The 12319-nt window shown below is 39.1% G+C and overlaps 1 protein-coding gene across 1 annotated transcript; it reads left to right on the forward strand.

Annotated features, from left to right (window-relative positions):
* The first annotated feature begins 8067 nt into the window (after positions 1-8067).
* lg03h11orf96 (linkage group 03 C11orf96 homolog) lies at positions 8068-9366 on the forward strand. Its single transcript, XM_061893695.1, has one exon. It carries the CDS (start codon positions 8219-8221, stop codon positions 8597-8599), a length of 381 nt encoding a protein of 126 aa, XP_061749679.1. The 5' UTR covers positions 8068-8218; the 3' UTR covers positions 8600-9366.
* Positions 9367-12319: the final 2953 nt, after the last annotated feature.

Consider the following 12319-nt stretch of genomic DNA (forward strand, 5'->3'; position numbering starts at 1 on the left):
CCACGTTAATCAATTCATGGTAAGCTAACTAGCAAGCTTGTTTCAGTGCTCAGAAACAAATTGAAAAAAAACAGTTGAGACAATGATTGAGAGCACCGAAACAAGCTTGATTTTGAGGGTTTGTCCCATTAAAACAGCGTACAGCAGAGGTCAAAACTCCGGATAAAAGTTAATTTTTTTCATGGTCATGAAGGGGAGGAAGTAGAGATGGTTTTGCCGTGAGCTCAGTGACTTCTGGAGATTGTTGACCAATTTGGCTTTAAAAGCAGCATCGCTTGAACGTGTACCGGTATCAGAGGGTGCCCCGTTTCTAATTTTGGAATAACGGACAAGATGACCTCAGTCGTGCTGTAGGACAGCCAGCTGCCACTCAGGTCATGTGACACGCCATCAGGGCATGTTGACGTTTCGCAGAGAAAAAACTGGATTGGAAGTTTTATTATTCCCAGTCATCTTTTTGTGCGGCAGCATGCACAGAAGCTGCTAAATAATTCTGCACACCTTGATATTTATAAATACATTATGAGGATATACATATTATTATTATTAATATTATTATTATATTGCACAAGCGTATGCATTCAATTGGATAAATCATCATAATTAATTGAGGATAATAACTACTGGTCTCACATTAATGTGCACAACTCCAACGATTGGTGAAATAGGTCTGATGAATAATAAGAAGCATAAACATGGCTTGTTTTGATATTTCTGGCTGCGCTGTACAAACAGTGCATACTTCCCACTCTCCAAATGTATTAATAACTCGTGTCTCCCTGCGCTGTCTCTCAGGGGGCAGCACAGGGTGAGGGTGGGGGGGGGGGGGGGTGGGTGGGGGGGGGGGGGGGTGTATGAGGAAGTCTGTATTTGTTGACTCCACTGGAGTGATGGGCGATACCAGATGTTTTCATTCAACATACTGATTACTGATTTGACTTTTTTTCAATACCAATACAAATTACTTTTTTGGGGGCGTAAATGTAATACTGATACCAATTACTTTTTTGACTTGTTTTTTGTCTTTATCTGTATTAATTACTTTTTGGAAACCAATTTCAATACCGATACCCATTACTTTTTGGACAGTTTTTTTTCCCCGATACCAATTACTTTTTGAACTTTTCTTTTTATACAGATACAAGTAATTGTTTTGATATTTTTTTTATAACCAATACTTTTATTTAAAAGATACCAATTTCTTTTAGAAATTTTTTTTCATTACCAATAACTTTTTGGACTTTTATTCTCCATCGTAAAATCGATTACTTTTTGGAATTTTTTTTCCAATATTCATTTCCATTACTTTTTAGAAAAATTGGATTACGATACCTATTACTTTTTGGACTTTTCTTTTTATACTGATAGCAATAATTTCTGAGGGATATTTTTTCATACCGATACAATTGCTTTATTTTACTCTTTTTTTATTTATTTTAATTTTTAGTAACATAGCAACTATTTTTTAATATATTTTAAAAATTTCGATACCAATTTCTTTTCAGACTTCTGTTTATACTGATACCTGATTTGTGGGATATTTTCTTTTTATTCCGATACGATTACTTGTTTTTGTATCAATACCAATTAGAAAATATATATATTTTATACCAATAACTTTTTGGATATTTTTATTTTCAATGTCAATTACTTTTTTGAAACATTACTTTTTGGATTATTTTTTCCGATACCCATCCTTTTAGTAAATTTGTTTACCTCAGAAAAAGACATGACAGTTACTATATATAGGCATGCGCAATTCCCGCAATTTCTTTGTTTCCTATTGCAACAAATGACATGTTTTTTTCACAATTTAACATAAATCAAAAAAAAAAATTATTGTGTTGCTGATGAATGCTTTTATCACCCAGGTTGCACCTTGCTGTCCAAGATATGAACCACACTGAAAAATTTCTGCTTAAATGTTTACACGGTTCAATACATCTGGACTCCTAAATACTTAAATGTTGTACACTGTGCCACAATTGCACTGCTCTTTTTGCCAGTGGCTATATTGCCAATAAATGTAACATACGGTACACGCCGGTATGCGTGCCTGCACCACAACGAGGTGCTGAAGATTTGTGACTTCCCAATTTGGGTCTCCTCCGCCCTGGTCCTGACATTTGGGTTACCGTGGCGACGGAGGCGTCCCTGCACGGCGGGCACATAGTGAGCAAACCTTCCTAGAAAGTTGGACCGCACATTTGTTTACACTCGTGTTTTGGTCGCAGACCCTCACAAGGCTGAAAAAGAAGACATGTAATGAAAACAATAAACTAAGTAAACAATTTGTATTACTCTCTTTTTTCCAAAGTGCAGTTTGACGGACATTTTTAGCCTGCAGCTCAGCATTTTGAAGAAGAAATATATATATATGTATATATATATATATATATATGTATATATATATATATATATATATATACATATATATATATATATATATATATATATACACACACAGTCAAGAAAATAAGTATTTGAACACCCTGCTATTTTGCAAAGTCTCCCACTTAGAAATCATGGCAAGGTCTGAAATTTTCACGATAGGTGCATGTCCACTGTATGAGAGATAACCTAAAAAGAAAAATCCAGAAATCACAATTTATGATTTTTTTAACAATTTATTCGTGTTATACAGCTGAAGATAAGTATTTGAACACCTGTCTATCAGCTAGAATTCTGACCCTCAAAGACCTGTTAGTCCGCCTTTAAAGGTCCTCCTCCACTTCACTGTATTATCCTGAATCAGATCCACCTGTGTGAGGTCGTTAGCTGCATAAACACACCTGTCCACCCCATACAATCAGTAAAACCCAAACATTCAGCATAGCTAAGAGCAAAGAGCTGTCCAAAGACACCAGAGACAAAATTGTACAACTCCACAAGGATGGAAAGGGCTCTGGAGAAATTGCCAAGCAATTTGGTGAAAAAAGGTCCACAGTTAAGGCAATCATTAGAAAATCGAAGAAGCTAAACATGACGGTCAGTCTCAATCGGAGTGGAGCCCCATGCAAGATATCTCCTGCTGAGGTCTCAATGATGCTAAGAAAGGTGAGGAATAAGCCAAGGACTACACGGCAGAACTTGGTCAATGACCTGAAAAGAGCTGGGACCACTGTTTCCATGGTGACTGTTGGTAATACACTGAGACGTCATGGTTGGAAATCATGCATGGCACGAAAGGTTCCCCTGCTTAAACCAGCACATGTTAAGGCCCGTCTTAATTTTGCCAATGACCATTTGGATGATCCAGAGGAGTCATGGGAGAAAGTTTTGTGGACAGATGAGACCAAAATGTACCTTTTTGGTCATAATTCCACTATGCGTGTTTGGAGGAAGAAGAATGATGCGTACCATCCCAAGAACACCATCCCTACTGTGAAGCATGGGGGTGGTAGCATCATGCTTTGGGGGTGTTTTTCTGCTCATGGGACAGGACGACTGTACTTTATTAAGGAGAGGATGACTGCAGCAATGTATGAGATTTGGGCCTAAAACCTCCTTCCCTCAGTCAGATCATTGAAGACGAGTCGTGGCTGGATCTTCCAGGAAAACCAAGAAGTGGCTTCGTAAGAACCATATCAAGGTTCCGGAGTGGCCTAGCCAGTCTCCAGACCTAAATCCAATTGTAAATCTTTGGAGGGAGCTGAAAGTCTGTGTTACTCAGCGACAGCCCAGAAACCTGACTGATCTAGAGAAGATCCGTGTGGAAGAGTGGGCCAAAATCTCTATCTGCAGCTCTCAGCTCCTGCAACTTCTTGTCTGAAGGATGAGCATTAAGCCCATCTTCACACCACTGAATGGCTGCAACAAAGTTACGCAGTTCAATGCAACACTTAGGCACCTCTAATCAAGGCCTTAAGATGCTTTGGTTTGATCTTCTTTGCAGCTGTAGCGTCATTCAGTGCAGAGCGCATGTTGCCGATAAGAAAGTGTGCCGCCGCTCGGTTAGTGAGAAGAACCGTATCCAGCTCTGATATATATATATATATATTATACTAGATATATATTATACTAGATATAACTTTCATTTTCTTATTCCACAAATACGTTGTGTCTAGCTCAGGGGTCCCCAAACTACAGCCCATGGGCCAGATACGGCCCGGGAGCGTCCAAAATCTGATTTGCGGGAAGTCTTTTTAATTATTTTTTGAATTCAGTTTTTTCTAAAATAAAATAAAAAAGTAAAACATATATAATTTTTTTAAGTTAGACCATATGTATATATATATATATATATATATATATATATATATATATATATATATATATACATATATATATATATATATATACATATAGTGGGGCAAAAAAATATTTAGTCAGCCACCGATTGTGCAAGTTCTCCCACTTAAAATAATGACAGAGGTCTGTAATTTTCATCGTAGGTACACTTCAACTGTGAGAGACACAATGTGAAAAAAAAACAGTCAAAGCTCTCACTGATGGAAGGAGGTTTTGGCTCAAAATCTTAGATACATGGCCCCATTCATTCTTTCCTTAACACAAATCAATCGTCCTGTCACCTTAGCAGAAAAACAGCCCTAAAGCATGATGTTTCCACCCCCATGCTTCACAGTAGGTATGGTGTTCTTGGGATGCAACTCAGTATTCTTCTTCCTCCAAACACGACAAGTTGAGTTTATACCAAAATGGATACATGGATGAATGCAGCAGAGGATTGGGAGAATGTCATGTGGTCAGATGAAACCAAAATAGAAGTTTCTGGTATAAACTAAACTCGTCGTGTATGTATATATATATATATATATATATATAATATGTATATATATATATGTGTATATGTGTGTGTGTGTGTGTGTATATATATATATATATGTGAGTGTGTATATATATGTGTGTGTGTATATATATATATGTGTGTGTATATATATATGTGTGTGTGTGTATATATATATGTGTGTGTGTGTATATATATGTGTGTGTGTATGCGTATATATATATATATGTGTGTGTATATATATATATATATATATATATATATATATGAGTACATATATACACACACACAGACTGCTCGGCCCCTGGCCCCAAAAATTTTGGGGACCCATAATCTACATCAACAATATGATTTGCCTGAGTGACTGGAAAGTACAGATTAAAACCAATAAAATCGATTTAGAAATGTTTTTTTAATCGTTCAAAAATTTTTACAAAAAAGACTCGGGAGTCAATTGAAAATCATTTGTTTTTGACACTCCTAGTTTTTATGTTTTATAAAGTAAAGTTAAAGTACCACTGATAGTCACACACACACACACACACACTAGGTGTGGTGAAATGACTCTCTGCGGTTGACGCATCCCCTTCTTCCACCCCCTGGGAGGTGAGGGGAGCAGTGAGCAGCAGCGGTCACCGCGCTCGGGAATCATTATGGTGTTTTAAGGTGACTGGTACCATTTTTGTAGTCTTTGGTATGACTCGGTTTGAACTCACGATCTCAGGGCAGACACTCTAACCTAGTGGTTCTTAACCTTGTTGGAGGTACCGAACCCCACCAATTTCATATAAGCATTCACAGAACCCTACTTTAGTGAAAAATTTAAATTCAAGACAAAGTTATATTTTTTTGGTAACACTTTAGTATGGGAAACATTCTAAGAAACAAAGACTTAATTTAGGGTTAGGGTCAGGGTTGGGGTTATAATAAGGCCATGCCCAACAAGGCATTAATAAGTACTTATTAATGACTAGTTAAGAACCAATGTTATTAATTTGCATGTTAATAGGCAAATACTTAATGGTGAATATGTTCCCCATACTAAAGTGTTACCATGTTTAGTTTTTTTTTACTTGTGCACAAAATGAACCGTGCATGAACATCACCTTGTTCAAACAACAAAGCCAACACAGAGCATAAACCCACAACCAATAACACACCTGCAAAAATCAGTCTGCTGTTACCGTATCCGTAATACGCCGATAGGGAGAAGTTTGTATTTACGCGATGAGTCGGGTGTGTTTTGACCTCCGCCGAACCCGAGGCCGTATCACCGAACCCCTAGGGTTCGATCGAACCCAGGTTAAAGGGGAACATTATCACAATTTCAAAAGGGTTAAAAACAATGAAAATCAGTTCCCAGTGGCTTGGTTTTTTTCAAAATTTTACACCTCCCGGAATATCCCTAAAAAAAGCTTTATAGTTCTTGATTTTCGCTATTTGCGATGCGACTGTCCATTTCCCTGTGACGTCATACAGTGTTGCCAATACAAACAACATGGCGGTTACCACAGCAAGATATAGCGACATTAGCTCGGATCAGACTCGGATTTCAGCGGCTTAAGCGATTCAACAGATTACGCATGTATTGAAACTGATGGTCGGAGTATGGAGGCAGATAGCGAAAACGAAATTGAAGAAACTGAAGCTATTGAGCAAATAGCTATTGACGCTATTCGGCCATAGCATGGGTGTACCTAATGAAGTGGCCCATAACATGGCTGCCTTATTAGCATCGCCGGTAAAATGTGCGGACCAAACGATCAGGACTTTCGCATCTTGTGACACTGGAGCAACTTAAATTTGTCGATTGGTAAGTGTTTGTTTCGCATTAAATGTGGGTATCTAGTTTCAATTGTACATACATCTAGCGTAAATAGCATGTTAGCATCGATTAGCGTACCATGTTAGCATCGATTAGCTGGCAGTCATGCTGCGACCAAATATTTCTGATTAGCACATAATTTAACAACATCAACAAAACTCACCTTTGTAATTTCGTTGACTTAATCGTTGCAAATGCATCTGCAGGTTATCCATACATCTCTGTGCCATGTCTGTCTTAGCATCGCCGGTCAAATGTGCAGACACTCTGATTTTTTGCCAGTGGTGCAACTTGAATCCCTCCCTGTTAGTGTTGTTACACCCTCCGACAACACACCGACGAGGCATGATGTCTCCAAGGTTCCAAAAAATAGTCGAAAAAACGGAAAATAACAGAGCTGAGACCTGGTGTTTGTAATGTGAAAATGAAAATGGCGGCTGTATTACCTCGGTGACGTCACGTTCTGACGTCATCGCTCCAAACCGATAAATAGAAAGGCGTTTATTTCGCCAAAATTCACCCATTTAGAGCTCGGAAATCGGTTAAAAAAATACATGGGTTTTTTTCTGCAACATCAAGGTATATATTGACGCTTGCATAGGTTTGGTGATAATGTTCCCCATTAAGAACCACTGATCTAGCCTCTGAGCAGGTCACAGTACAAAGTACACGCAAACCTTTTGTAAATCAGGCCCTAAGAGGGGTCTTCTGTGGGAAAAAAACTGCCTATTTTTAAAGCGTGATGAAAATAATAACAAAAAAAAAGTTATTGATTGATACTTTTATTAGTAGCATGCACAGTTCAGTACATATTCTGTACTACTGACCACTAAATGGTAACACCTGAATAAGTTTTTTAACTTGTTTAAGTCCTGCTAATCAATTCATGGTACAAGTCATTCTTGTGACAAAAAATCTGCAAATTGTGGGGGTGGGGCATGTATCGTAAACACGACTGTCAGGAAAGGTCACGTGAGCGGGCAGCTGCTGCGACGTCGGATTTGCCTCAAAATAGACGAAGGTGATGTGATACGACTTACGGCCGAGTTGTGTGACACAAGCCATCTCGTCATTGCAGATGATGCCATCTGCTCGCACGGTGACTGTGTGTGTGTGTGTGTGTGTGTGTGTGTGTGTGTGTGTGTGTGTGTGTGTGTGTGTGTGCGTGTGTGTGTGTGTGTGTGTGTGTGTGCACGTGTGTGTGTGTGCACGTGTGTGTGTGTGCGTCATTTTACTCCACAAGAACTGTTTTGTCATCATTTCTCACACAAACTTTGTCGAGGGTTTTTCTGCCAATATTTTTCTGTTTTCTGGCCGGTTGGCTCGCCGTATATCAAAGTTGCCATGCTCGCACCTCAAAGCCATGTGTTTATTTCGAGGGGGCTGACTGAATGCTGCCGGGTGAGGAAACAAAGGGGCGGGAGTTGGTGGGACGGTGCGGAGGACATATATGGAGGGCAAGAGAGGAAGGGGGCGGGTCGACTTACTATAAAAGACAGAACCGGAGCTCAGAGCTTCAGGATTTTCACCCAAGACGAGTCAGATTGGAAGCTTTAGACTCGCTTCAGACCTTGTGTGTGCCGGACTTGAAGGTTTTTCTACCGGACTGGGTTTTTTTTTCCGAAAAAGTTTGGTGTTTCCAAGCAATGGCCGCCGTGCGTCATTTGGCCATGGAGCCGTCCGGCTTCCACGTCCTCCCAGCCCACCTCATGTCCTCCGCCATGGAGGAGTTCCCCCAGCAGCTGCCCGTCCCCAAGGGCCCGTCCAGGGGCAAGAGCCGCGCCCGCCGGCCCCGCGAGGCCCGCTTCAAGACCCAGCCGGTCACGTTCGCCGAGATCGCCGAGGTGGAGGAGGAGGGCTCCTCGCCGCTGGAGGAAGAGCGGGCGCGACGCTCATTCTTGCAGTCCTTGGAGAACCTGAGGAGGAGCACCCAGACCCTCCACTGCTCTCCGGCCGTCCACCGCCACTGCGCCCCGTCGCACGCGCTGGCCGGCCTGGACTCCAGTGACTCCGACTCCACCCAGTGAGCATCCTGGGGACGTTCTTGCCCCGAAGCGAGCTTCCGGCGTGCCTACTAACACATCACCTGCAGTACACGGCGTCGGACGTGCACCAGTACTGCGGTGTAGACGTGAGGAGTGTGGTAGCAACAAGCTTTCCTAAATCTATTCCTTTTTCTACCGTAGAGGCACATTTGAAAGTGGACATTGTTTGGTTTTTTTTTGTATTCCTAAAGTCCCGGGACGCCAGTAGCCGCTCCGCTAATGTTGTAAATACGTGCAGTGGCCTGGCCGTCACTCCAGACAAAACTTTGACAAGAGTTTGCGCTCTTGTTGTGTGAATATTAAACGAAAAAGATTCCTTTCTAAAAAATAATATTTATTCTTTTGTTTTGCTTTGTAACCAAATGGAATGTAGTTTTTATATCCTGCTCCTGACTCGCGGAGTCGTCTCGACTCTCGTAGCAAACTGTAACCTTTCTACCGTACTTGATATCAAATGTACATTGTATTAATTGAAATGTTTGAATAAATATTTGGAGTTTTTTCACTATTAGATGGGAAAGATGAATGTTAACGCCATGTATGTAAACCAGGAATCTGGACAACATCTTGGAGACGCTGTCTGCTCTGCACGACGAATTTGAGGACTAAAAATGGAATATTACAGTGAAAGGTTTAAATTGTGTTTGTGGCGACCCATCAACATTCCTGTTCTGACACCCTGTACAATGTATGTCTGGGCCGGAAATTAAAGTCAGTTGTGCGATGACAATAAAGTATCCTTACTTCCACGAGTGTCCAAAGAGTTTTGTTGGCATGCAGTATACTGTTGGACAAAATACCACTAATGAAAGTGTAGGAAAAACTATTAAAAAAAAGGAATGTAAAAGCTGAAACTTTCAAAATATTTCTCAATAATTACATATTTTGTCACCTATATATTTGTATTTGTAAAAAAAAGAAATGTTTTATTATTATATTATATCATAATGGCTCCCTGCATATTTTGACTTTTCGGTATGCAGTAAATGGTGTAAAAAATGTTTTACTTTGTAAAAAAGATTAGATTAGTTTATTTCAATGGGCACAATGCAATTTCATAAAAAACACATGACTACGCATGGTTTAAAAAGCCAGAATTAGCCAGAAGGCTAGTTTTCATCTGTAGTCCTCTGGCCATGATATAAAAAAGCAGTAAAATTACAATTTAAAAGAAAGAGCGAAATATTTAAAAAAGCACACAATACAGAAGAAAGAATAAGAATAATACTAAACGCGGTAATTCAGTCATTTGAAAAATTACAACAATAACACTGTTAAATGTGTAACTGAACATTATATTCGTACTTGGAAAATTTCGACACACTGGATTAGTGGTTTTCAAATAGGGGTACGCGTACCCCTGGGGGTACTTGAAGGTATGCCAAGGGGTACGTGAGATTTTTTTTTTAAATATTCTAAAAATAGCAACAATTCAAAAATCCTTTATAAATATATTTATTGAATAATACTTCAACAAAACATGAATGTAAGTCCGTAAACTGTGAAAAGAAATGCAACAATGCAATATTCAGTGTTGACAGCTAGATTTTTCTGTGGATATGTTCCATAAATATTCATGTTAAAGATTTCTTTATTTGTGAAGAAATGTTTAGAATTAAGTTCATGAATCCAGATGGATCTCTATTACAATCCCCAAAGAGGGCACTTTAAGTTGATGATTACTTCTATGTGTAGAAATCTTTATTTATAATTTAATCACTTGTTTAATTTTCAACAAGTTTTTAGCTATTTCTATATCTTTTTTTTTGCGAATAGTTCAAGAAAGACCACTACAAATGAGCAATATTTTGCACTGTTATACAATTTAATAAATCAGAAAACTGATGACATAGTGCTGTAGTTTACTTCTTTATCTATTTTTTTCAACCAAGAATGCTTCACTCTGATTAGGGGGTACTTGAATTTAAAAAAAAATTTCACAGGGGGTACTCACTGAAAAAAGGTTGAGAACCACTGTCCTACATCATGCAGTTACACAATTGTAATAATGTTAATATTATTATTATTATATATTAAAATATCAATACATCAAAAATGCATGTATTTATTGCATCTACTATGCTTTAAAATACATTTTATTTGGATCCTTGTACACAGCAAAATAATGATAATGAAATAGTCTTAGGCTTTTCAAAGCTATATACAAGGTTACTTTGACTCATGGTGCCGTAACACCAAGATAGCAGTGGGAATAACTTTGATTGATTGATTGATTGATTGATTGATTGAAACTTTTATTAGTAAATTGCACAGTTCAGTACATATTCCGTACAATTGACCACTAAATGGTAACACCCAAAAAAGTTTTTCAACTGCTTAAGTCAGGGTCCACGTTAACCAATTCATGGTAAAGATTGTTAGCAGAGGATGGCTAAACCAAAACTGAGGACAGTAGGCTGAATAGCTATATGGTATGATGGTATAATCCAATGGTGGACTAATATATACTGTGTATGAACATAATGCACACAAAACATTTAAAGGCCTACTGAAATGATATTTTCTTATTTAAACGGGGATAACAGGTCCATTCTATGTGTCATACCTGATCATTTCGCGATATTGCCATATTTTTGCTGAAAGGATTTAGTAGAGAACATCCACGATAAAGTTCGCAACTGAAGAAAAGCCCTGCCTCTACCGGAAGTCGCAGAAGATGACGTCACATGTTGATGGCTCCTCATATGTTCATGTTGATTTTAATGGGAGCCTCCAACAAAAACAGCTATTCAGACCAAGAAAACGACAATTTCACCATTAATTTGAGCGAAGATGAAAGATTTGTGTTTGAGGATATTGATAGCGACGGACTAAAAAAAAAATATGATTGCAATCGCGTTGCATTGAGACATATTCATATGTTTTTAGACACATTTACCAGGATAATTCTGGGAAATCCCTTATCTTTCTATTGTTTTGCTAGTGTTTTAGTGAGTTTAACTGTACCTGATAGTCAGAAGTGTACGTCCACGGCTGGGTGTTGACGCGCAGTGTCTCGGGGAAGTCGACGGCAGCTGTATGGACGGCACAAGCTCAGCTGATATCCGGTAAGAGGCGACTTTTTAACCACAATTTTCTCACCGAAACCTACTGGTTAACATGTAGTCGGGATCCATGTCCGCTGTGATCCATACTAAAGTTTCACCTCCGTTAATTTTGAACAAGGAATCACAGTGTGTTTGTGTGGCTAAAGGCTAAAGCTTCCCAACTCAATCGTTCTACTTTGACTTCTCCAATATCAATTGAACAAATTGCTAAAGATTCAGCAACACAGATGTCCAAAATACTGTGTAATTATGCCGTTACAGCAGACGACTTTTAGCTATGTGTGTGTGCAGCGCTCATATTTCATAACAGCCTGTGACGTCACGCGTACACGTCATCATTAAAAAGTCCCGGGAAATTCAAAATTGCAATTTAGTAAACTAAAAAGGCCGTATCGGCATGTGTTGCAATGTTAATATCTCGTCATTGATATATAAACTATCAGACTCCGTGGTGGGTAGTAGTGGGTTTCAGTAGGCCTTTAAAAGTTCAAATTCCAGCCTACCTCGTCCCTAACATATCTTATTTACCCTCATTGTTATGCTTTAAGGTACACCCATCCATCCATTTTCTACCGCTTATTCCCTTTTGGGGTGGCGGGGGGCGCTAGCGCCTATCTCAGCTACAATCGGGCGG

This window comes from Nerophis ophidion, linkage group LG03, assembly GCF_033978795.1.
Source record: "Nerophis ophidion isolate RoL-2023_Sa linkage group LG03, RoL_Noph_v1.0, whole genome shotgun sequence".
Lineage (NCBI taxonomy): Eukaryota > Metazoa > Chordata > Actinopteri > Syngnathiformes > Syngnathidae > Nerophis > Nerophis ophidion.

Coding starts and splice junctions, on each gene's coding strand:
- lg03h11orf96 (XM_061893695.1), top strand. CDS start 8,219: ATGGCCGCCGTGCGTCATTTGGCCATGGAGCCGTCCGGCTTCCACGTC.